Source organism: Rissa tridactyla, chromosome 4 (assembly GCF_028500815.1).
Source record: "Rissa tridactyla isolate bRisTri1 chromosome 4, bRisTri1.patW.cur.20221130, whole genome shotgun sequence".
Lineage (NCBI taxonomy): Eukaryota > Metazoa > Chordata > Aves > Charadriiformes > Laridae > Rissa > Rissa tridactyla.
Window position 1 is genome coordinate 87405956 of NC_071469.1, and position 22875 is coordinate 87428830.

Here is a 22875-nt window from a genome sequence, read left to right on the forward strand (position 1 = left end):
TTACACTAGGAATTAGAAAAGCAAGGCTTTTCACAAGATAGGGAGCTCACATATGTAAGGTTAGGAATATGATAGGGAATTAATAGAAGGAAGGTATTGCTAACTGCATAAAATAGGGACCAAGTAGCCTCAAGGCATTAACAGCTCCCAAATAGTACTACTATTTAACATACCCCTGAAAGTTGTGGATATACCCATTAATTCGCTTGAAAGAACATTTCTGCATTATCCCAAGTGTTATCAGCCATGATCTGAAGAGCATCTGTAAGACTACAAAAAATGTTAAAAATCTTCTTTCATTAATCTGCCTTCTCCCGAAGAAAATACTAAACTAGTTGAATTAATAAAATGTACACAGTCTGGTAACAACATTCTGTAGCGTGTTGTATGCAAGATGGCTATAGCTTATTTCGTTAGTAGGATTAATTTTCAGAAATCTAAGACTTTCATGTTAATCCCAGATAATATTGCAGTTTGGTACACTAAAATAATCCGATTACAGTGAATGTCAGCACAATTTGATTTTAAATGTTAGTGGAACTATCACCCCCTCATTTTATGAAAGGATGACCTGGAAGAATGTCAGACAGGGTTCACCGTGTCTCAACAGCTGCAGACCTCTGCTTCAAGTTATCTTCAAAAATGCGGCTTTGTTTATTCACACACTGATTTTTTGACAGCAAGCTAGCACAAGGATTTTGAAAAGATGTGGACTTTATCACAACAATGGATGTGCAAATATTGTGTAAGAAACTGGCATATAATACCTACTACACCTATACCACCTGCTACAAGCAAATACCTGATTTGTGTTTCCAATTAAAAAACCACTACCCTACCTAGCTAGTCCTTCACACTTTTGATTCATGAGCTTCTTTTTTGCATCTCCCTCATTCCCCATATCTTTTTCTCTGACTGGTTGCAGCAGGGCTCGTGCCTATTTTATTTCTGGTTAATCTGATCAAGTAAGAACCTGGGATTCTGATGTCAGTGCATTAGTAGACGGAAGTAATCCTTCCTGTAGGAAGGATGGCAATTTGACCTTTTAGAAGCAGGTCGTGATCTGACTGCAAGATGAAAATAGAGCAAGACAAACTGCACTAATAATACCAACTCATACTCCGATAGCATAGTTCAAAGTAAGATTATGGCTCATGGACTGCAGGTAAGAAAGCATAATGTACTCATATTTGGTTATTTGATTGAAGGGAGCCTTAGGCATGGGGGAAGAGGTTAGCTTCAGCAAAAATAGTAGAACATTAGAAATACTGACTAATGAAAGGCCTTGTTTCTTACATTTACTCAGGAGAAATACTGGCTTTCAGAACAGAGGCATCTTAATAGACTCTTCTTTTTTTTACAAACTTACAACATTATTTATTTGACTTTAATATATTCATATTCTTTCATTCTGTGCTGATGAAACAATACTTATTTATGAATCTCTTTATTGTACAAAATTGTTGTAGTTCATTTTGTTTTTCCCCCTTAGCCTCAGAAACCTACATCAGTAAATGAACAACAGATGAGACCGAATCTAAATTAAACAACTAATTCCTCAAGTTATAAGCTCATGATTTAAAAATTTAATGACTTTGTGTGATAGTTTAGTAGATTGCTTTATTATAATGAGATGTTGCTGTATTATTTAGCATGTGCCACAATAAAAATGCTTTTATGAGCCTGTAAGGTATATGCAGCATGTTGCTATGGTGATGTTGTGCTCCAACTGATGCAATCATGAAGGTTCTGTTCATGAACCTTTCAGCAGACCTTAAAAAATGCTTCACACATAGCAACAAACAAGATATTAATGAAGCAGATATTGTTTGCACAAAATAGTCTCAATAAGCATAGTTGTTAACCAAATAAAAGGTACTAAACTGCACTGTGTGAGTAGCAATAAGCAGTAATCACTATGCACACCTGTATGCTTCAAGATTAGCTTTATTCAATAGTTACATTAACACGGACAAAGCTCATCCTTCACTTGAGCTGATCCAGTTGTGATGCTTCTCATCAAATGCAGCAGGAAGCTAAATTCATTGGCAACAGGTATGAACTTTAACTTGCTGTGCAGATGAAAGCTCAAATTATAACTGCAAAAGCAAACTGTAAGGCTGAAGTCCATTAAATATGGCAATAAGTATCATGATTGGGTAAAAAAAAACCTGCTCAAATTGCATGTAGTGTAGTAACTGCATTTAAGCTGCAGCTATGCAGAGTACAATAGAGATGGTGATCTTGCAAAAAAACCCCGAACAACCCAAAGCCCAACAACAAAATAAACAACTCACCCTACAGCACTTTTTAAACTGTTTATCATGTCAGTGACTATCCTTAAAGGTGCTTTTTCTGTACTCCAAATGAAAATGATGCTTGTATGTTCCAGTACTCTCAAATAAAGAGGCTTGTAACTTTGACCAGTGCTTCTAATTATGTCCTATCCTCACTGCTTCTTGTTGACAGACTCCCATATCCTGTATGTGTATTCTGTCTGTCACCACTAGCAACCTCACACAGGCATAAATTAGCCCATTTCAAACTGGCCAACTGGGCTAATATAATAACTCAAACAGCAATAAGCAGTTCTGCACTACATAAAAGCCTGCTCATAGATGCTACTGTCTAGCCTCATCTACAGCTGATACCAGTGTAACTGCCAGTATCTCTTCCAAGATTAATAAAGCACGAAAGAAACTTAATTTAAAAGCAATCCTTCACCTAAGCTTTCGCTTTGCTGACTTCAGCCACGAAGAAAACAGTAACTAAACCAGGCAAAATAGTACTGATGACACTCTAAACAGTGTTCAACTGCAAGGCTATTCTGTAAGTCTAACTTGGAACATCAAGGCCTAGTAATTTTGCAGAATTGAGATTTTGCAGAATACGGTTAGTTCAGCCAGGATGAGATTCTACATGCATTGGCTTGTACTGTAATTATCTGTTTTTTGAAATTCTTGTTAACACCTGTCTCTCTAGTTGTATCTTTAAAGGAAGCAGGCTATTTGTGACCAATTTAAAATAAACTGCAGTGATTGGTTATCTCATTTTTGTGGCTGCTTTGAGTTTTGCAAGTAATAACCTACTTCTGTTCCCTACAGTCCATTTTTTCCTTTCTTCCTAAGCATCTCTCCTATGCCAAAAAAGGAGAATTAAAAACAATTCATCTGTCTAAAGAGGTGCAGGTGTTAACTTGTTTGTTAGCAGTACTTTATGATATTCCTGCCTAATTCATAGCTCTGTGCTGCCTGTTAGCAAGCCACTGTATTGAGTTCTGTTGAATGCAACCGGTGTGGAGTTCACCTATTGTCCACTAATGAAGCTTTGAGCCAGCTTCGAATTTTTCTTTCAATTAGTTCTGTATATTTAACAATAACAGGATAATATTAGATGTGACAAAATCTCACTTTCAATTTGAGGTTTTTCTAAACTTATTTCTAATACTTGCATATTAGCCCTCTTATTCACAATTGTTTCTACCTCATTACATTTTTTCTTGCCCGCTCTTGTACAACCATTTCATAAATGAACCAAGACCAAAGCATCCATTATGGTCTTGAAGGGTGGTAGAATCCAAAGACACAGATCTGCTTGGGACCAAAAGGCTAGTCATAAGAGAAGCCCAAATGGAGAATATGTAACTAGACATCCAGACACCTCTGAGTGCAACAGCCTGGAGCCAGCATGTTGAAAAAAGAATTGTAATTCTAAAGACTGATGGCAAAAGGGTTAAGGCCCTGATCTGTGGGAAGTAGCTATGGCCTCTCCCACCCCATCCCCAACCAGAGGAGCAATCTGCTAGCAGGGCTGAACTGCAGCACAGCAGGTCTCTGGTTCCCACCCGTGGGCACCCTCTGCAGTTTCTCCTCTTCCCACTACCTTCTCAAAGCTTCTCCTTTGGGGTAAGTCATCTCCCCTGTCCTCTGAGACAGGCACTTACCTCTGTCAAAAGTTCAGTTGTGAATTCACACTTAGGAGACAGAGTTTTCTCTTTTGCACAATGGAAAATGATGGTCAAGGGCATGCATCATCCCAAAGTCACCTGCTTACTGGAGATCAAGCTGTAATCCCAATCTACTTGCCTGAAATTTTAATTTTTACTTGTCTACCACACGAGCAAGCTACTGTGCTCTGCAGAAGAGGAAATGGAGAATACAAGAAGGGGTTTTGCTGTTGTTTTGGGTGTTTTTTATGAGTCGATGGTGGTTGAGAATTTCTCATGTAATTACTGGGGCAAAGTAGTTCTCTAGCCATTCACATCTCAGACAAGCACAGTAGCTCCTAAATAGTCGGACAGATCGTGAAATGTTCTATCAGAAAGTTCAAAAACTCTCATATTTTCATTTTGACACATTTTGGGGGTGTTGGGGTGGGGAAAGGAGTCTTTCTCCGCATTATCGGAGACTGGAAGTTTTTTTTCCTGTATGGCTCTGTCTTTACTCTTGGAGCTATTTCCCTTTCACTTGCAGATAAGAGATGAAGAAAGTGGCTACAACAAAAATCTATTTTGCATTCCTAAGCATTATGAAGAAGATTTAGAAACAGTCTTCATTCCTCATGGACTCATCCTGGACAGGTACCAGGGTAAACAACAAAGACTAGTGATAGTGATGCCAACGATCCATTTCCCTCCAAATAGAAAGCCTGAGGCCCTACCCTGCATAGCCCATGAGAAACGTGGAAACGCTGCAGCTATAACACTTGTGTTCTGGACTTTAATACAAGAGGAGTTTTACGGAGAGGATTCCTCTACAACCTCAATTAAGTTTCCATGTTATCTCAAATATCTGTAAGCTTTCCTATCCTGCATTGTTTAGAGATATGGATTAAATCAAAAGTATGTTTTGAACTGAAAGACGGTATATTTAGATTAGATATTAGGAAGAAATTCTTTACTCTGAGGGTGGTGAGACACTGGAGCAGGTTGCCCAGGGAACCTGTGGATGCCCTGTCCCTGAAGGTGTTCAAGGCCAGGCTGGATGAGGCTTTGAGCAACCTGGTCTGGTGGGAGGTGTCCCTGCCTAAGGCAGGGGGGTTGGAACTAGATGATCTTTAAGGTCCCTTCCAATTCAAACCATTCTATGATTCTATGTCCGGAGGAGTAGGCATCATCTTGTAACTAACTTTCCTACGTCTTCCTGTGGTCACAATTTTCTGGTTACAAAGACCTAACAGCAATATCAGATTAACCTCGGCATTGCTTAATATATGGACAAACAAATATGATTTACAAAATACTTTACAGGATTTGTTGTGTTTTTTTTTTTCCTTCCAGGACAGAACGTTTGGCTAGAGATATCATGCAAGATATAGGAAGCCACCACATTGTTGCACTTTGTGTGCTTAAAGGAGGCTATAAATTCTTTGCTGATTTGCTGGACCATATAAAAGCACTAAACCAAAATGGTGATAAATCTGTGCCTATTACTGTGGATTTTGTTAGAATAAAAAGCTACTGCGTAAGTAATTTTGTTTTCTTTGGAAAATTGACTGTCTCCATAGATTGAAATTGAATACTGGTAGTTTACATGAAAACCCCACCAAAATTGAGTTTATGCATATAACCTCTTCAAAGAGGGTTGGACTAGATGATCTCCAGAGGTCCCTTCCAACCCCTACCATTCTGTGATTCTGTGAAAGCAACTCAATTGACTACATATTGAAAAGCAACTGATTTACTGATCCACCCCAAAGATCAGATGGATATTGTATATTCACTGGAATGAACATATAGCAAAACACTTAACATGACGAAGCCAGGGTGAGGTGTCCAACATCCTCCTCTCCAGCCCAAAGCTTCCATACAAGTTCTACTCTGTCTTTACCATGGCACCCTTTGGTGGGAGGGAGTATGGAGAGGAGCTTAGCATCAGACACTTGCTTATTGTCTCTCTCTGCATTATTTTTCATTCCTATAGATAATATTGGTGAGACACGTTTTCATGCCTGAACCAACTGTAGCTGGCCTGAGCTAACTACTGCAAAGCAACAACTTAGGCTATTTTTTTTTCTGTTTTATCTTCTCCCCTGCTTGAAGGTTAGAGCTCTGTGCACTAACCAAAATTTACCCCATGCTAAATACAACAGTTTACAACATCCTATAAATTTTTCATGGAATTCTAAAACAAATGTGTGGTAACAAAAATAGCTGGAAGCAAAGGTGTCTGTTCCATGAATATGGATGTACTCTTGTTCTGTGCAAACATCTGTCTACACAGATACTTCACTCTCTGCTCTTGCTCTCAGCTGCTTAAAAGCTGTTTTACTGAAGGAGTGCTGTGTAAAGTTGCAAGTTGATAGGCAAAAAGCAAGAGCAGCCCACCATTCATACACATACAAGATAACACTTTTGAGCATGTTTTATGTGACTTCCCTCTCTTCTTTCTCCTTCTAGAATGGTTCACCTACAGAAAAAATCAGTATTGTTGGCGAGGAACTGTCTACACTAAATGGGAAGGTATGAAATAGCATTTTCAGCTTTTCAAGGGGAAAGAACAGTTCTTACCTGTATCTTCCAGGAAGTCCATCTTTATTAAGACTTTGATACTACATTTTGAATATTAAGATTTTTGATTTTACAGCCACTTAACACTGGTTTAAAATGCCATGCTTTGAAACAGTGAGTAATTCCCACTGATCTCAATGGAAACTTAACGCAATCAGTACCGATCCTATTCCACATTTTTATCCCACTGCCCCCAGAAATGAACCATCTTAAACTGACTCACACAGTATGGTTCTAGAATGCTATTGCTATACATAGAATAACATATAAAACATGACATAGGTTGCTTTCTCACAATATTTTGTTTCCATAAATACTTACAGAAAGACTTCAGAAAGCACTAAAATAATCTAAGTAGTTAAGTGACAAGCTCCTTTGAAAATCAACTTGTAACTGAAATTTGGAGCGCAAACTTTTCCAGTTTATAATTCAGTGAATGTTGCCATGTAAATATTTTCTTTTCTTTCTCTCCCTACATGATCTTTTCCAGAATGTGTTAGTTGTAGAGGTAAGTAAAGATTGGAGTGTGGGGGGAGGGAACGACATGGACTTATTTTCTCCCCATTTTGCAAATTAATACCTATTGCATACAAAACCAGCTATTAATTATGTCACTGGGCTCCCACGATTGCTGACTGGGTTTTATGCTTTAAATTAGTTCACTGACAAACTGTTTTTTCTTTCAGACTCAGAGGATAATTTATTTATCTCTTTCAGGACGTTATTGAGACTGGTAGAACAATGAAAGCGCTACTTTCGAAACTAAAAGACAACGATCCAAAGATGGTAAAAGTTGTGAGGTATAGTGATACAGCCACTTACTAATGTATTGTAACGAGAAGATAAAGCAAAATCATTTAGGTGATGCTGGTCACTGTATGCTGGTGGGTATTTGTTTTTTGTTTGGTTTGAAGTCTGGGGCAAGAAGGAAAAGCAGGAAGCAACCCTTATCCAGCTGGTGAAAAAATATGTATTAATTAAACTGGCAAATGTACATATGCCCTACCACCTTCATTGTTAAAATGAATAGAAAAGGTTTCCTGGATCTTTTTGTGTAATCCATAAACTCTGATGGATTCCCTGATTCTTACCTCCATAGGTTTGAAGGAAATTTAGCTTTTTCCATAGGTTTACCGACACCTTCTCAGTTGCCCCAATACTATAAGGACAACACTCGGAATTTTTCTTAATATCCTCAATAATACAGGTTTTCAGGTCATACAGATTTCTAGAATCTAAGAGTTTGTCAGCCCTTGCAAGATGACTTCTTGATCTGCTTTTAGATGATCTCTAAAAGGAATTTTTTTGGAATATCCCTGTCTCTGTCAAGTAAACACGATGCTTTGAAAATACACTTTTTGTTTTATGTATCAGTTATGCTCCTCGTATGAACCTCCTGTTCAGGAGGTTCTCAGTTTCTTCAGAAGTGCACAGGAAAAACAGGAATGGATATGACTTTGTGGAAGAAATCGTGGTGACACTGCACAGCTTGTCCTCTTCTTACCTGTCTGTGCTATTCTAGTTTGCTGATACTTTGCTACATGAAAAGACAGTGATTTGGGATATAGAATTGAAGAGAAGTAAGTGTAAAACAATAGAGTCATTTGGGCCTTCAGAATGATCCTAGATTACAGCCTTCACTTCATCCTCAATTATAAGGCTGAACACTACTTCTTTCTGTTACAATAATCTCATTGTTTAACTGCATGATTGTAGAAGCTTATGGGAAGGGGTGTGAGAAGTGAAGTATACAGCTTAAAGCAAGATATGTTTTTAAAAACACAACCTTCTCTGCTCTGCCTTACAGTCTGCTCGTTAAAAGGACACATCGAAGTCCAGGTTACAGACCAGACTGTAAGTATTGCGTTTTTCTGAATGTACTGAACACGATTTCATAATTTCACTTCATGCAGTAAGTCTGAAAACTGGCATATAAGTTTCAGGAAGGCCAAGAGAAATGGGGAGAAACTACATAAAAACTTGTAAACTGACAACTGCTGAAACCTCACAACCACCACCTTTTTTTTCCCCCTGGTTGGTCTGTTTCCCGCAGGTTTGGTTACTTGTTACCAGATAACAGAATCAAACCTTAACATTGTATTGTTTGGCTTTGACCCTAAAAGGCATTTGTTTTGACTCTGCATTAAACTTGCCTTGTTTTCACACTGGAAATGCAGTGCATCTACTTTTACACAAGTAAAATCTCACTCCTTGTCTCCCTCTCTCACAACTACCTCATAAGTAGGTTTTAAATAATTATTTTGTTCTTAAAATACATTCTCTTAACACTTTGATTGTATTACTAACTGATAGGGATGGTATAGATTCTAACCTTTGTCATCGATTTACAGCTCTGATTCTTAAAGAAGCATGCTAAGTACTTTGAAAGCAAGACAATGTATTTGTTAGGTATTACCCTTAAATAGCTGAAGCATGTGTTGAATACAAACTGTGTACTTAAAAGCTATTTACACCATCCAAGAATAAAAAGACTTGTATTTTGTTACAGATATAGGCTTTGAAGTTCCAGATAAATTTGTGGTTGGATATGCTCTTGATTATAATGAATACTTCAGAGATTTAAATGTAAGTACATACATCTGTGCCTCAATTGTTACATATATGACTGTTACCACAGGTAACCAGCAATAAAATTAGCTTATACTAGGAGCTCCTCAACAATTAATAAAACTTCAAATTTGACTAGAAACTTCCATTAAAAGGGCCATTATTCCAGTATTAATGGAAGGCCACTTCCATTATTAATATGCCAAGCTGTTAATTCAATGTAAATGCAGAAAACTTGTTTACGCCTTACCTTTTTATGAATCTACTCTACAAGTCTCGCGGCCCAGCCATGCTGTACGATATTCTGAATCCTCCAGGATGGTTGGCAGCATACAATTTGCTGGCCCCATCTGAAAAGAAAGTAACTTGTAATTTGGTTTTTATTTGACATTTGTCTGTCTTGGTGAAATCCTGTGTTGCTGCTTTCTAGACAGTTCTTTAAGATGGCTGTGTGTGGCCTGTATGTCAAGGTTTTTCCCATACTCTATAACATGTCCATTAAGATCTTCTTTTCCTTTGTTCCTTTACAGTCTCTTTAGGCTGCACTGACTAGTAGACTTGGAAAGAGTATAATTGATAGAAAGAGATCTTTTTTTCCCTCCTAAGTTTTCAAAAGTACTTTCTTAAATCTGGTTAAGTGGAAAAGTTTTTCACTTGAAAGTCTTATTAAAAAGACAAACCAGTTCTGTTGAAGACACATACTGGATCTATGCTATTGCAAAGCAATATAAAGAAGGATACAGCCATTGAACAAACCCGACCTCTTCAGAATATACAAAAGTATAAATTACAGATGAGCTTGGAAGCAATCTTAACATCTCAACTTTACTGCAAGTAGTAAACTTGCAACCAAACTCACAAAGATTACTATTCTGGTGTGCCTTCCTTACAATGCTAGGAATATGACTGAAAATCACTCTTGCATTTTCTCTGAAGGGAAAGATGGACTAAAGTTGTATTTTTTTATTTCATTTTTAGCACATCTGCATTCTGAAAGAGAAAGCCAAAGAGAAATATAGGATCTGATCGCACCAGTTTTCTGGAACTATAGTTCAGTGGCATGTACAGCTGTGCGGATAAATAATAAGCAGTAATCTACTAATTGTGCTCTTTTCACAGAAACTACAACATTTTCTAAAGCTAGTATTTTATATAATTTTTCCTAGAATGATTATGTAAAATAGCTTAAAGGTGAACAAGTTCTGTCCAAGTTTCAGTGAAACCTGAACAGAACACTGGCCATAAAATTGATATTATATTCTGCTGCAATCACCAGGGACACAGCCAGGACACAGACATGTGTACGTAATTATGCTTGTGTTTTAATTTACTATATGAAGTAACACATTATACATAACGTATATAAACTGCACTTTTACATGTGAGCTTGTGTGTAAATATATGTACGTGTACTTTAAGTAACAAATAGGCTGAATAAGCTTTCAAGGACTTGAGGTTAAGCAAACTGTACAAAGCACATACCACATGGAAAAGACATTCAGTTCTTTAGCTTAATGCAATGAAAAAAAAGTAAATATTAAGGTAACTATACCGAGATTAGTTCTTATACATTCCATGTAACCTGAGGGATGGTATCTTGGTTTTTTGAGGAATCGCGTGCTGATTGTACCATTGTGGGGTCACTTTAACTGCGGGTAACACTGATCACTAGCTGTTAAAACTGGATGAAAAACCATCATAGCAGGAAATTACTTCTGCTACTTGTATGGCCTAAATGAGAACTGGAAGCTAAATTTTACTGCCCAGAAACAGCATGAAGCTTGAGTGGCACCTCACTGCTTCCTACCTGTACTAAATGATTAAACTAAGCTCCAAGACCTTGGGCTTTTTTTCCCCATTGTGAATTAAAGAGTACTGAGCTCGGCGTCGGTGTTCAAGAGGGTCCGTTGATGCCCTTTAGCTCTTAAGAGCCCTGGGCCGCAGGTGACCAGGCTGTGGCACGGCTGCAATGCTGCTCTGCAGAGCCCCCGAGAAGCGGATGAGAGGAGGAATGCTAGTGCCTGTACAAACGGGCCCCTTACCTACAGCAACAGGAGCCGCTCGCACTGGAGCCGCTCGCACTGGAGCCGCTCGCACTGGAGCCGCTCGCACTGGAGCCGCTCGCACTGGAGCCGCTCGCACTGGAGCCGCTCGCACTGGAGCCGCTCGCACTGGAGCCGCTCGCACTGGAGCCGCCGCCCTCGCCCCTCTGAGGGCGGGCCCCGGAGGCCGCTCGGCAGGGCGCCGTACCAAATCGCCAGGCAGGCGTCTGCTTTTCACAGCTGGAAAGAAAACCGCTGGCGGCTACCACCACCTTTCTCCCGGAAACTGCAGCCTGGGAAACCTGGCTACAACCCCTCGCTGCCCCCGGGCTGGGAGGCCGACCGGCCCAGATCGGCCCGGCCCCTCAGCGCCGGTCTGAGGGCGGGAACGCCACGCGCAGGCGCCCCGCGCAGCCCCCCCCCCCCCCCCCCGCGTGGCCTGCCCGCCGCCAATCAGAAGGCGTAGCCCGCGATCTCGCGTGTTGATTGGAGGAACCGGCCGTCGGTCGGGAGGGAGGTGAGAGTCCGCTCTTGAGTAGCTGGGTGGGTGAGTGGGTAGGTGCCAAAGATGGCGGCTGCGGAGCAGGAGGACGAGCTGGAAAGGTACCGGTCGTCCCTGGCCCTTCCTCTGCTGACACGGGGCGGTGTGTCAGCGGCGGCCGGCACCCGATCGGGTCATCTCTGTGGTAAAACACCTCCCCCGCTGCTTGCGGGGGGCCGCTGTGCGGCCGCGGGGTGCGTGTCACAGCGCTCCTCTCTGTTTGCTTCTAGAAAGAGCGTGAAAGAGAAATTGCGGCCGCGCTTGAGGGCGTTCGATGTTGGAGACAAGTTCTCCCGCCTGCCGCTGGCCAAAGCTTCCGTCCTGTTGCCACTGCTGGTGCGGGAGGGCAGGCTGCACCTGCTGCTCACCGTCCGGGCCATGCAGGTGGGTGCCCGGCCCGGCCCGCCCCGGGGGGACGCCAGGGATCCCTCGGCGGGGCAGGCTGAGGGGAGATAAATCGTGGCCGTGTGTTAGCACAAGTCCCATCCACATGTTCCAGGGCCTGCTTCCCAAACCTTGGTCCGGGTGGCATGGCCACGGTTACAAGCAGATACTTTTATACACCGATGATTCACAAATTTACATGCCACAAAAATGCCGGATACCCAGAAACCTGTGACAGTAAAAGATGGTTTCCAGATCAGAAAAGGAAATTTTGGTTGTTTACTATGAATTCAATAAGAAAACTGGCAATGCAGTGCAGCTTTTATTAATGTGGCTTTTACATTTACTATTCTCTCCCTTTCATATATGAAAGGAAAGGCAACAACCAAAGTCCCCCAGAACTCTTCTGCCAGCATTCTGTTTTCTTTTGCAATTCTTGTTTTCCAGCCCCCCCCCCCCCCCAATCCCAAACAACTGCCTGTATACAGAGGTTATTTACTTGTCTGTTTTCCAGTTGCTAAAAATGCAAGGCTTTTTGGGTCTGTCTTAGAAATATTAAGACCCTAATAATTAGCTGATAAACTGATTCTAAACAAACTTTTTCCTGATCTTTGATGCACAAGCCTATTACGATAATGTACTTAAACGTACATTATTTGAATGTGTATTTTAGAAGTTCTTGCCCTTACCCAGAGTATTTTACTATTCAAGTTGTCTGTCTAGATTCATCTGTCAGTCTCTTACGCAAGCCAGATGATGAAATTTTGAAGTACTGAAGTAGAATGTACAATATGAATTACACAATATAAGTGATATGTGTATTTCTGACAGTGAGGGTTTATGGATTAGTTGGGTATAGGCCTGTCTTTTTCTTGTGTAGCTCTTTATAAGCTACATTTCTTCTGATCTGCAGAAACCCCTTAACCACCATTTCCAGCTTCTTTGACTGGAAAGATAAAGTTATTCTGCAAAATGAACAAGTGTCTGTGGATACAAGAGGAAATGTAGAACTTGTTATATTTAACAGTACGCCTTTAAATTCTAGCTGAGAAGATCACCCGGGGAAGTGTGTTTTCCAGGAGGTAAAAGTGAACCAACTGATAAAGATGAAATTGATACTGCTCTCCGAGAAGCTAAAGAAGAAGTGGGGCTCCAGCCAGAGAAAGTGGAGGTCATCTGTAGGCTTGTGCCTGGAATTGATAAAGTAAGCAATAAACTGAGTAAATCAGCTTATCGTTAGAAAATAACCTTGGGTTATTTTCTTTTGTAAGGTTGATAATAACCTTTTCAAACCTGTAACTGTAAATAACCACTGCTGCTTAAATTGCACAGCCTGTGTTGCCAGCAGAGTGAAGGGAAGAGATTCTTGCTCTGTGTTTGGCATTTGTGAGAATGCTTTTTGTGTGCCATATCTAGTTATGGGCACACTGGAGTACCAGAAAGACAGTGGTGAACTGGCAAGAGCCTAACAGACAGACATGAAAATAGTAAGGGGGGGGCTGGAGCACATGGGTTATGAGGAGAGGCTGAGAGAAGTGGTTTTGCTCAGCCCGAAGAACAGAAAGCTGGCTAGATCTAGTTGCTCTCTTCAGGTGCCTCCGGCATGGTTATAGAGAAGGTGATACCAGACTCTTCTTAAGACAATGGACACAAGCAGCAACAAATTAAATTTTGAAATAAAATTTTAAAATAAAGAACATTCGTTCATGTGGTACAAACTTAGTGTTTGGGTTTGTTTTTTTTGGTTTTTCTTGTATTTTTTTTTCCTTTTAGATGAATCACTTGGTTACGCCAGTTGTAGGATTTATAGAGGATACATTCCAGGCCACTCCTAATCCAGATGAAGTGAGCGATGTTTTTCTCGTGCCATTGGAATACTTTATCAAGCCCTTAAATTATAAGAGGTTGCCTTATAAAACCTCATCTGGTTACTTAAGTTGGATGCACTGCTTTATATATGATGACCAGGAACGTAAAACGTCATTCAAGATATGGGGACTAACTGCACACTTTGCTGTATTTCTTGCTCTTATAGTTTTTGGAAAGAGACCTACATTTGAAGTTGGTTATGATCTTGACAACTTAATTTCATCTGCTGAGAATAACTTCATGAACTTATATGCATCCTTATATGAAAGAAAGAAGAGTAATTTATGACAAACTGGTCTAGCAATTAATTTATATTGAAGTAGAAAAAAGGATTTTGTTTATTCCCTTTTTACCTATTTGATTGAATGTCACACTTGAATTTCTTCTGAATTGTGAAGCTATTAAAATTTATTTTTATGTAATCTTTTTAGGTTGACAAGCCCTAACTAGATTCCTATAACTTCTACTTTGTTTTACAGTTGCAAAAAGCATATGGTATTTTTAAATATACAGATTTGGAAGATCTGTTTCAGTTTCTGCCTTTATTTTGTATGATCTAAGATGCTTTCTGTGGTTTGCCTTCTGTACAATGAGATAATACTATTTAATTTTTGTCTGTTTGAATTAGAATATGAAAACTTTTGGGGATCTGTCTCTTACTGTGTGGTATCTTACATATGGATAACATAATGCGTAGTCTTGTGTGGTATCTTTAAGCACTTACGAAATGCATAATAAAATATAAAACATGGTGAGTGCTTTCACAATCTTGTTTTCTTTTGGTTGGGCTTGTGGAGGGAAGAGGGAGGTATGACTATATGACCACCTAAAGAAGGAATCAGATACATGATATTCTGATAAATATCTTAATTTTTTCTTAAGCTTTCCTGGACAATCCATTGTAGTCCTTTAGCCATGCTTTACAAACTTTGTCTAACTTAACAGGTATGAGTTGTATCAAGGAACACACACTTCTTGTCCTGTACATAGCAGAATGCTGAATACCTCGTTTCCTTAGTTACTTTCTGCACTCCTGAAAACCACATTGCTGTGTCTTCCCAAGGTATCTTGAGACTTAATGATCAGATTCCTTCAGGGTTTTTTTTTTTGTCAGACACATTTTCTGTACATCTTTTGTCATTTGTGTTGCTTTCCAGAATCTTCAGTGAACCTTCCTCCCCCATTTTTCCCCCCATCAAATATGTGATAATTAAACCTGGTCATAGTATTCTAGTTACCCATATATTTGGGTTGAATAGGACAGGATTACTTCACAGCTCCTTTTTATATATTCCATTGCAATTGCTGTTTGTGAAGTAGCATGGTAATATTGGCTCATATTACACTTCTTCCACTAAAGTTGCCTCCTCCTTTTTCTGAAAAAGCTGCCAGTGTTCCTATATTTGTATATATTTGTTCCTATATTTGTATTTATTGCATTCTGTATTTGAACAGTGGATTACTCCTACCAAATGTAGCACTTTGCCTTTGTCCTTGTTGAATTACATCCTCGTTATTTCAAAACAAATTCTAATGATCCACTACTGTGTTTTTCCGGCACTTCCATTTTGCTGTTATCCTCAAGTTTAATGAGTATATTTTCTGTTCCATTTACAACTTAGAGCAAGCACACTCAGAACAGGCCTCTGCAGAATCCCAATTGGTAATTGCCACTTTGACAATGAACTGCTAACTACTGTGTGTGGTTTTCTCACCAGCTGTTTAACATACTAATATTAGTTTCATGTAGACCAACCCTTCTTAGGTTGCGCACAGGAACATTAGGCAGGGCTATATCCAAAACTTGAGGATTTATAGTTCTCCCTGAACACCAAGCCTCTTAACTGGCCCCACAGAGGAAGTAAACACATTTGTCAAAAACAGTTCCTAGGAAAAAGACAACAGTTGCTACCTATGTCCTTGTTAATTAAAGTACTTACATAAAGGTTGTTTGTTCTGATATCTTCCCAGGAATTGGAACAATCTGTATGAGTTCTCCAGCTCTTCCCAGCCTGTGTTAGGGAAGACGATAAAGTTACGTAAGTTTCAAAGAGAATGGCTAATAATGTTGAGATTGGTTCTTAAGAGAATGGCTGTCGCATTGGGATGTTTCAAAAGATTTGTACAGCTTGAACATTTTCGCCTATCTAAATACTATCAAACTGTTCATACTCCTACATTAGCTATTTTGGCGCCTCTGGTAATTATATTTGATATCAGTTCACTTTTTAAGTCAAAAGAAATAAAGACTTTTTTGGCTAGGATGAAATCCTTGGAGAAGTAGTAGCCACATTTATGAAGAACAGCTTTATTTTTCATTATTAAACACTTGTGAAATTGTTAAAACATTTTTAAAAGCTTAACTTTAAACTCTTCATCATATTATTCATATCCTCAGTGGTTTCTCTCAATGCTAATGTATGCAGGAAAAGTAACTAATTAAAATAAGAACATTGTTAATTAAAATAGAGCAAAGCAATTAGACCTTTGATTAGTAAACAAAACAGGTACCAAGAGACATAATTACTAACTTACCATCCTCCTCTGTTCCCAGCAGACTTTTCTCTTCCTCATCTCTCAACCAGATCTGGCACAGAAATTGTACAAATTGTACAAATTCAAAACTGAGTTTGTTTTTCTTTTTTTTTTTTAAACAGTATTGTATTATTGTGGGGAACTGTAAGGATCGCAACAACAGTTACAGCTGTTCCTCCTTTTAGCAAATCTTACTGATTTTTGAATCAAATCAACCATTTGAATTAGTTGAAAAACAAAACTTAGGGAGTTTCGTAAATGAAAAATCCTGGAGTTATTTGGGAAAAAACCACAGATTATGCATCCTACATAATTTTTCTGACGTTAGTTTTGAAGTTTGGGAAGTACTTAACTCAAAAGACTCATTCGTTATTTAGATATCCATCTGGGATCCGAGTGCCCAAAGAACTCCCTTGAGCACAAGAAGAATAGAAGGAAATTTAAGTGCTTGTTACTAAAACTGCAATTCTGCAAGTCCCACATTTACTAATGGGAAATTGTTTTCTTGGGCAGTCTTCGGATAAAATTCTTGAGGCAGAAACCAGAACGTGACTCCCCTCAACCTGGGCAGCCCTCCTAACCGATCCATGCTACGTTCATAGTCTCTTTTCCACCTTCAAAAAGTAAGGAGTGGGGAGTGCCCCAAGCAGAGTATCATAAAGTCTGGCAATACAGGCATTTTTTGGGATACTACTTCTGAAGCATGAGAGAACTGAAAGTGCATAACCCTCACTCCTCCTGGGTAAGTGCCCTGTGCAATTATAGCGTAGTAAAGGGAAGCTGCAGCAGCTCTGCGCCTCATGTTTTTGAAGGAGAGTGGGACTGTGCCTTGTTTGTGTGAGAATACACTCATGAAAAGGTGGATCCTCTGGGGAGATGAAACTGTGTAAACTTAAAAGAGAAAAGATTTAGCAAAGGTGCTGTTCTGAGAATTTCCTATTGGAAAATGCTGTATTCTGCCTGTAAACTAGTTTGTGGTTTAGGACAATTAGCTCTCTCCCGTATTGTACGCAAAAGTTTAAGCATCTAAAAAAGGCCCTGTTTTATGTTCAGTGGGCCAGGTGCTTTGCAGTCTGACACTACAGCGTTACAGTGCCTCAGTTCCTCTTCAGATCTGTCTTTAAAGTCATGCATCAAGACCTGAGTGTCCCAGTATTCTGTGTTACTGGTCCTGTGTTACACCTGAATATTATTACAATAGATTTGTATCTACTTTTCTTTTGAATGTGGTGATTTTAAAGGACTCCTTTACTTTGAATTATTGATTGCAAATGCATTTATGCCTTTTTTGGTTTAAGAATCGTATATTTAATATAGCTTGCAATCTGAAAAGGTGTTTTATACATATATATTTGCACTCTGCACTTTTTCTTACAAATAAATCACCAAGGCCGTTGCTCAGTTGAAAAAAGGTATTAAAAATATATTCCAGATTACATTCTCTCTCTAGCTATGGGATAAGTAATGCTAGCATGACAGTAAAATGAGTGCAAAGGCTTGGATCAGGACAAGAAAATTACTGATATGATATAAAATTAACTAAAAATAAGCGGCATACAGTTTAATGTGAGTCGTTAGTCATTCTTTTAGTTAATGTGCAGTGATTCAGCATTTAACATTTCTATATTTTTGAGTCCTTGAATAATCAGGCTTTTGGTATTTAATGTTTATATGAACATTTAACATTTATGTAGATTTGATGTGTAAATTGGTATTTAACAATTATAACCATACCAAAAAAAAGCAAAAACCAAACTCAAAAATTACTTTAAAAAGGATATATACTAGTTTACAGCACTTCTGTGTGGGGAAAAAACATAAAATGTTCATTTCATTTCGAGAAGTTCAGTGTGTGCCACTCGATTAAAATGTATGTCACTTGCACAGCTAGAGTTCATGCAGGGTTAAGGCAGTTATAGTTAGCTGAGAATGTAAATATTCAAGAAAAGGAGATTACTTATATTCAGCCTATGCCTAAATCATATATATAAAACAGAAGATCTGGAGGTGTTTTTGTCTTTCAAGAAAAACCTCATGTGAGTGCTTACATGTCAATATGTATGTGATGTACCTACAGTGATTCTTTTTTTTAGTAGGTTGCCATAGCAATGCAGTTTTCACAACAGTACATGTTAAACCATCTCCAGTTAAAAAAAAATAATAAAAAGTTATAGTAAAAAGGGTCATTAGGTAATCCCTCCATCCTTCTAACTTTATCTCTTCCCAAAATGTAATCTAAGAAATGAGGAAGACAGAAAGAGGAATCACACTTGTTTCTGATTCCTTGCAGAAGCTATAATTCTGGTGCCACAACGCTCACTTAGCGTATGGGATTCTGAGTTTCAACATAAATTTCTTTATGCTTTATGATGTTAATTAAATTTACTGTACTGTATGGTTACCTGTTACTTAGTACTGCAGCTTTAGGGTAGGTTTTGTTTGCTTTTCAAAATGAAAAGTACGTGTGCTAGGAAGAAAAACATCCAAGTAATAATGAAACACTAACGAAGAATAATCATCCTGTTTGTCAGAATGTGCTGCAGGGGAAAGACTGTTCACCGGCTAGCAACAGATTCATTATTTGGGGCACATTTACCTCTTCTCATCCTGAATTCCGTAATCCTTTACACTATCCAGTCATGACCATTTATCGACCTACGTCTGTCTCGATCTCCACTCTATTAAAAACTACATTTGGACATATATTGTATTTAAGATATACTCCTACAATTCATCCTGCAGCTCCTACAGTGCTTGACCGCCAGCACAGCTGCTTTAAAACATTTGCATAGCTGTTCTTAATGAAGTGCTGGCATCCCCTTTTATGCCTATAGTAAAATCCAGAACTACTGGCAACAAACAGGAACTGTTCATCAGAGGAAAGCTAAATTTGTCTTTGAGCCCTGTGGTAGATCGTAATGCTCCTCCAGAGCCTGGGTAAGAGTCAGATATCCAGGTGTTGAAATGAATATGAATAATTCCAGGCAAAGAGCTCTATATTATGTTTGAAGCATTAAGAACATAGTGATCTAAATCTGTATTAAATGGATTTGTGTATAGAAACAAACACCCGTAGAAAAGCAGTTGACAAGCAGGACATTTAAATCATGTTTATTTTATTTTCTATTTTAGAGAAAATTAATGAAACTATTTTATTTTTCTAATAACTTAATTGCTGCATATCTGTAGTTGGCATAAATCACAGTAATTGCATTGGCCTTAGCACAGTTGTGCCAAAGTACATACTCTGAGGCTTTAGTTTATACTGCATACCTACTTAAACTAAGAATGTATATTATTTCTATTATATTTTATCTTATATCTTTCAATTCATTATTTATTAACATTTGCATAACAGGTGCTATCAATGATACTTAATAAATCAGTACTTTTAAAGAAGCCTCAGTTTGTTTAAAATTTATTGTTAGTTGTTTTTAAAATATTAGGGTGTAATTCTAAATCTGAGAGCAACATCTTTTTGGCTCATCTACAGTACTGATTCGCAGATATTTATGGGAAACAAACTGAATAAAATGGGAGTGCTATAGTTCATTGCCAGATTTCATTGCTAAAAACAGAAGTCATGCAGAATGCATTACTTGTGGATTTCAGCTATTAACTATTACATTAGAAATGCAGTAACTGATGAGTTAATAACAGATGCAAACAAAGGTCCAACAAAGTGTGGAAAACTGGGAATACTGTTAACAGAAAGGAAGTTGATGTTACATACCTGGCATCAAATTGTTCCTTACTTGAGGAAAAGAAAAAAGGTGTGTGCAGAGGATGGAGCACATTCTCTACAATCATCAGGCTGAAAAGGGCTAAAAGGCATCTCCTGTGATTGAGAGCTTTGTATCTGAGAGAGCCCGTTAACCTGGACAGAGCTCTACAAGGCTACAAAAAAAGACTGAGAAAAAGTGAGATGATTTGGATGTAAGAGCACAAGAGTTCTGTGATTAAGAAACAGTCTATCTGGCGAGGGGAAATGGCAAGGGGATGCTCTAGCAGGGGCTGTGGTTTGATCGCCCTTCCAAGAAGGGGAAAAGACCAAAGAATTAGAAAGGTGCCTAATGTCAAGGAAGCAATTGTGTGCCTGGAGAACAGAAGCGATGAGCAGGCAGCACCTCAGCATGCCGCCACCAGGGGGTGTCACCTCCCAGGTGCTTCAGACAGCCTCCAGGCCAGCAGAGGTAACCCAGGGAACAGCTGGTTCCAGCGACCTTGGATCGGCTGTTGTGTTCTGTGGGGCGGATAGATACAGGATTATCCAAACAAATTGACTTCTGACTATTTAGAATGGGACTGTGTTCGTATATCTCCTTAGCATCACGTAACTGACCACATACAACTTTCTGTTTTGCTCACATTATGTCGTCTAGAATGATGGGTTTACTAGATGATTCTCCTGGAATTTGTTCTAACATACTAGAAATACTGATATTCTTCCAGTTCATTCAGACTGAGTGTACATCAATGGCTGAGCAATGTGAAGATACACTACGCGCCTGGATTCATGCTTTTCTTCGAGACTGAATGAATAGCAGATCTCAAATATCCATAGCCTGCCTTGCTCACTCTGTCTTACTAGCCTCTTATATGGCTGATTAGTGAAGCCATGCAATTGATGGGTTTTTAAAATTGGGTTTTTAAGCTCTAGAAATGAACAAGAAAGAGCACTCTGGTAGGACAAATACTTCTCTCAAATAGAAGGAAAAGATCTCTTTGATTTGACAACTGCCTTCTAAATATAGTCCCATTATTTAAAACTACAATACTGATTTTAATTATTAGAATTTGCTGTGGTATTTACTCTAGCTTTGACTAAAGATAGCTGATTACCACACTAATTTTCATAGTACATAAAACATTGCTCTGAATTTAAGAGCATCGGTCAAAATAAATGCTCCAGTAAAACTTTATTGAGTAGCATTGTTAGTTAGATTCTTCCCAGATAGCCCAGATGGGGGCTGGTGTCTGCTATTGCTAGTATGCCACATTCAGATACATCCTTGGGTTTTAACTGTCAGTAAGGAAGCTCTTTTGACATCCTCCAAGTTGTGTCTTTTATATCTGAACTGGTTATTCACAGATGTCCAAGCTGAAAAGTTTTAGGTGAGCATTTTTACCAGTTAATGTTGTGAGTGTAACATGAAGAAAAAGTAAATTTACAATTCAGAGAGAAGCAGAGAAGGATGGAGGATGGTGAATAGGAACAACAAAAAAAAAGTTTCTTAGTTGCTTGAACTATAGATCCTATTTATTAATACTTACATTTGTGTCCAGATGCCCTGCTTCAGATATGTGCCCTTCTGCTGAACAAAAACATAGGAAAACTTTCTGCTCTTGAAGCTTGCTTATTAGAAAGTGTCTGGCATCAGAGGAGTTCCTCAGCTACATCCACAGAGGCAGAAATGCAGCTGTGTACATTCTGTTGGCCATTTTGCACTTGCCAACTGTACAGCCTGCAGCCCAATTTCTATAAATATTAAATATTTCATTTACTTATTAAACATTAAGGCTTATTAAGTGGGACAGACAGATGGTTCTCAATTTTGTGTGGTGGGCAGTCATATGGTTCCTGGAGATGTATTGCAGAGCTCAGGATATGAAGACATTTCAGTTGCATTTAAGCACTGTGAGTCAGATCTGCAGCTGGTGGAAATTAGTGCAGTTCCAGAGATACTGATGATTTGTCTACTGTGTGGAGTTGTCCATTAGAAAAGCAGGCATGGTAAATTCTAGCTTTATTCAGTACAAAAAATATGCTTTGTTCAAAAGCTTGAAGAAGTTTTCCTTGCTTTCAATGAGATTGATCATATAAATAGGACCAGAGCTCCTACTGAATTGGTAATCTGAATTTTCTCCTGGGTGCCTGTCAGCACGAGTCCTTTTACACTTGCAGAGAAGTCAGTGTCTTTCAGCCATCAGGGACTCAGAGTCCTGGGCTACCTTGCAAAGGCAGACAAAGCAGAGGAACGCTCAATTCCCTCACACCAGCCTGGGCAGCAAAACTAGTCCTTTTCACAATTTCCCATAACATTTCTGAAATTCTTCAGATGGTCTTTTATTTCCGCTCTATATAATTAAACCTTCTTTGGACCAAATTCCCTCAATTTGGCACTTTCTATTGACTTTCATGTATATTTGCCCAAGACAAGAGACTCCAAATCCTTAGGCTTCAAGCTTTCATAGTAGTACAATGGGATGATGCACCTCAAAAACAGTCATAATATATGTCTGTTCTCCTAAAGTGAGGGTTGTATCTTAAGCAAATGCTGACTTAGTTCATCCATCATTCTCTGCTTGAATCTGACAGCCCAGAAATGTGATACTGAAACGTTATCCTTTGAGAATACACTACTTAAGCTTTATATAGGGTTTTTAGGAATGATTGTTGCTGGGGTTTTGAGCACTTCAGTTGGCAC

At 38.9% G+C, this 22875-nt stretch overlaps 2 protein-coding genes across 2 annotated transcripts; both read left to right on the plus strand.

Moving 5' to 3' along the window:
* Positions 1-1147: 1147 nt before the first annotated feature.
* On the plus strand, positions 1148-10102 carry LOC128909326 (hypoxanthine-guanine phosphoribosyltransferase-like). The gene is made up of 9 exons (XM_054200870.1): positions 1148-1165; positions 4473-4579; positions 5279-5462; positions 6398-6460; positions 6999-7016; positions 7226-7308; positions 8316-8362; positions 9018-9094; positions 10055-10102. Exons 1-9 carry the CDS (start codon positions 1148-1150, stop codon positions 10100-10102), a joined length of 645 nt encoding a protein of 214 aa, XP_054056845.1.
* Positions 10103-11612: 1510 nt separating this feature from the next.
* On the plus strand, positions 11613-14682 carry NUDT7 (nudix hydrolase 7). The gene is made up of 4 exons (XM_054201295.1): positions 11613-11721; positions 11890-12043; positions 13089-13247; positions 13817-14682. Exons 1-4 carry the CDS (start codon positions 11687-11689, stop codon positions 14198-14200), a joined length of 732 nt encoding a protein of 243 aa, XP_054057270.1. The 5' UTR covers positions 11613-11686; the 3' UTR covers positions 14201-14682.
* Positions 14683-22875: the final 8193 nt, after the last annotated feature.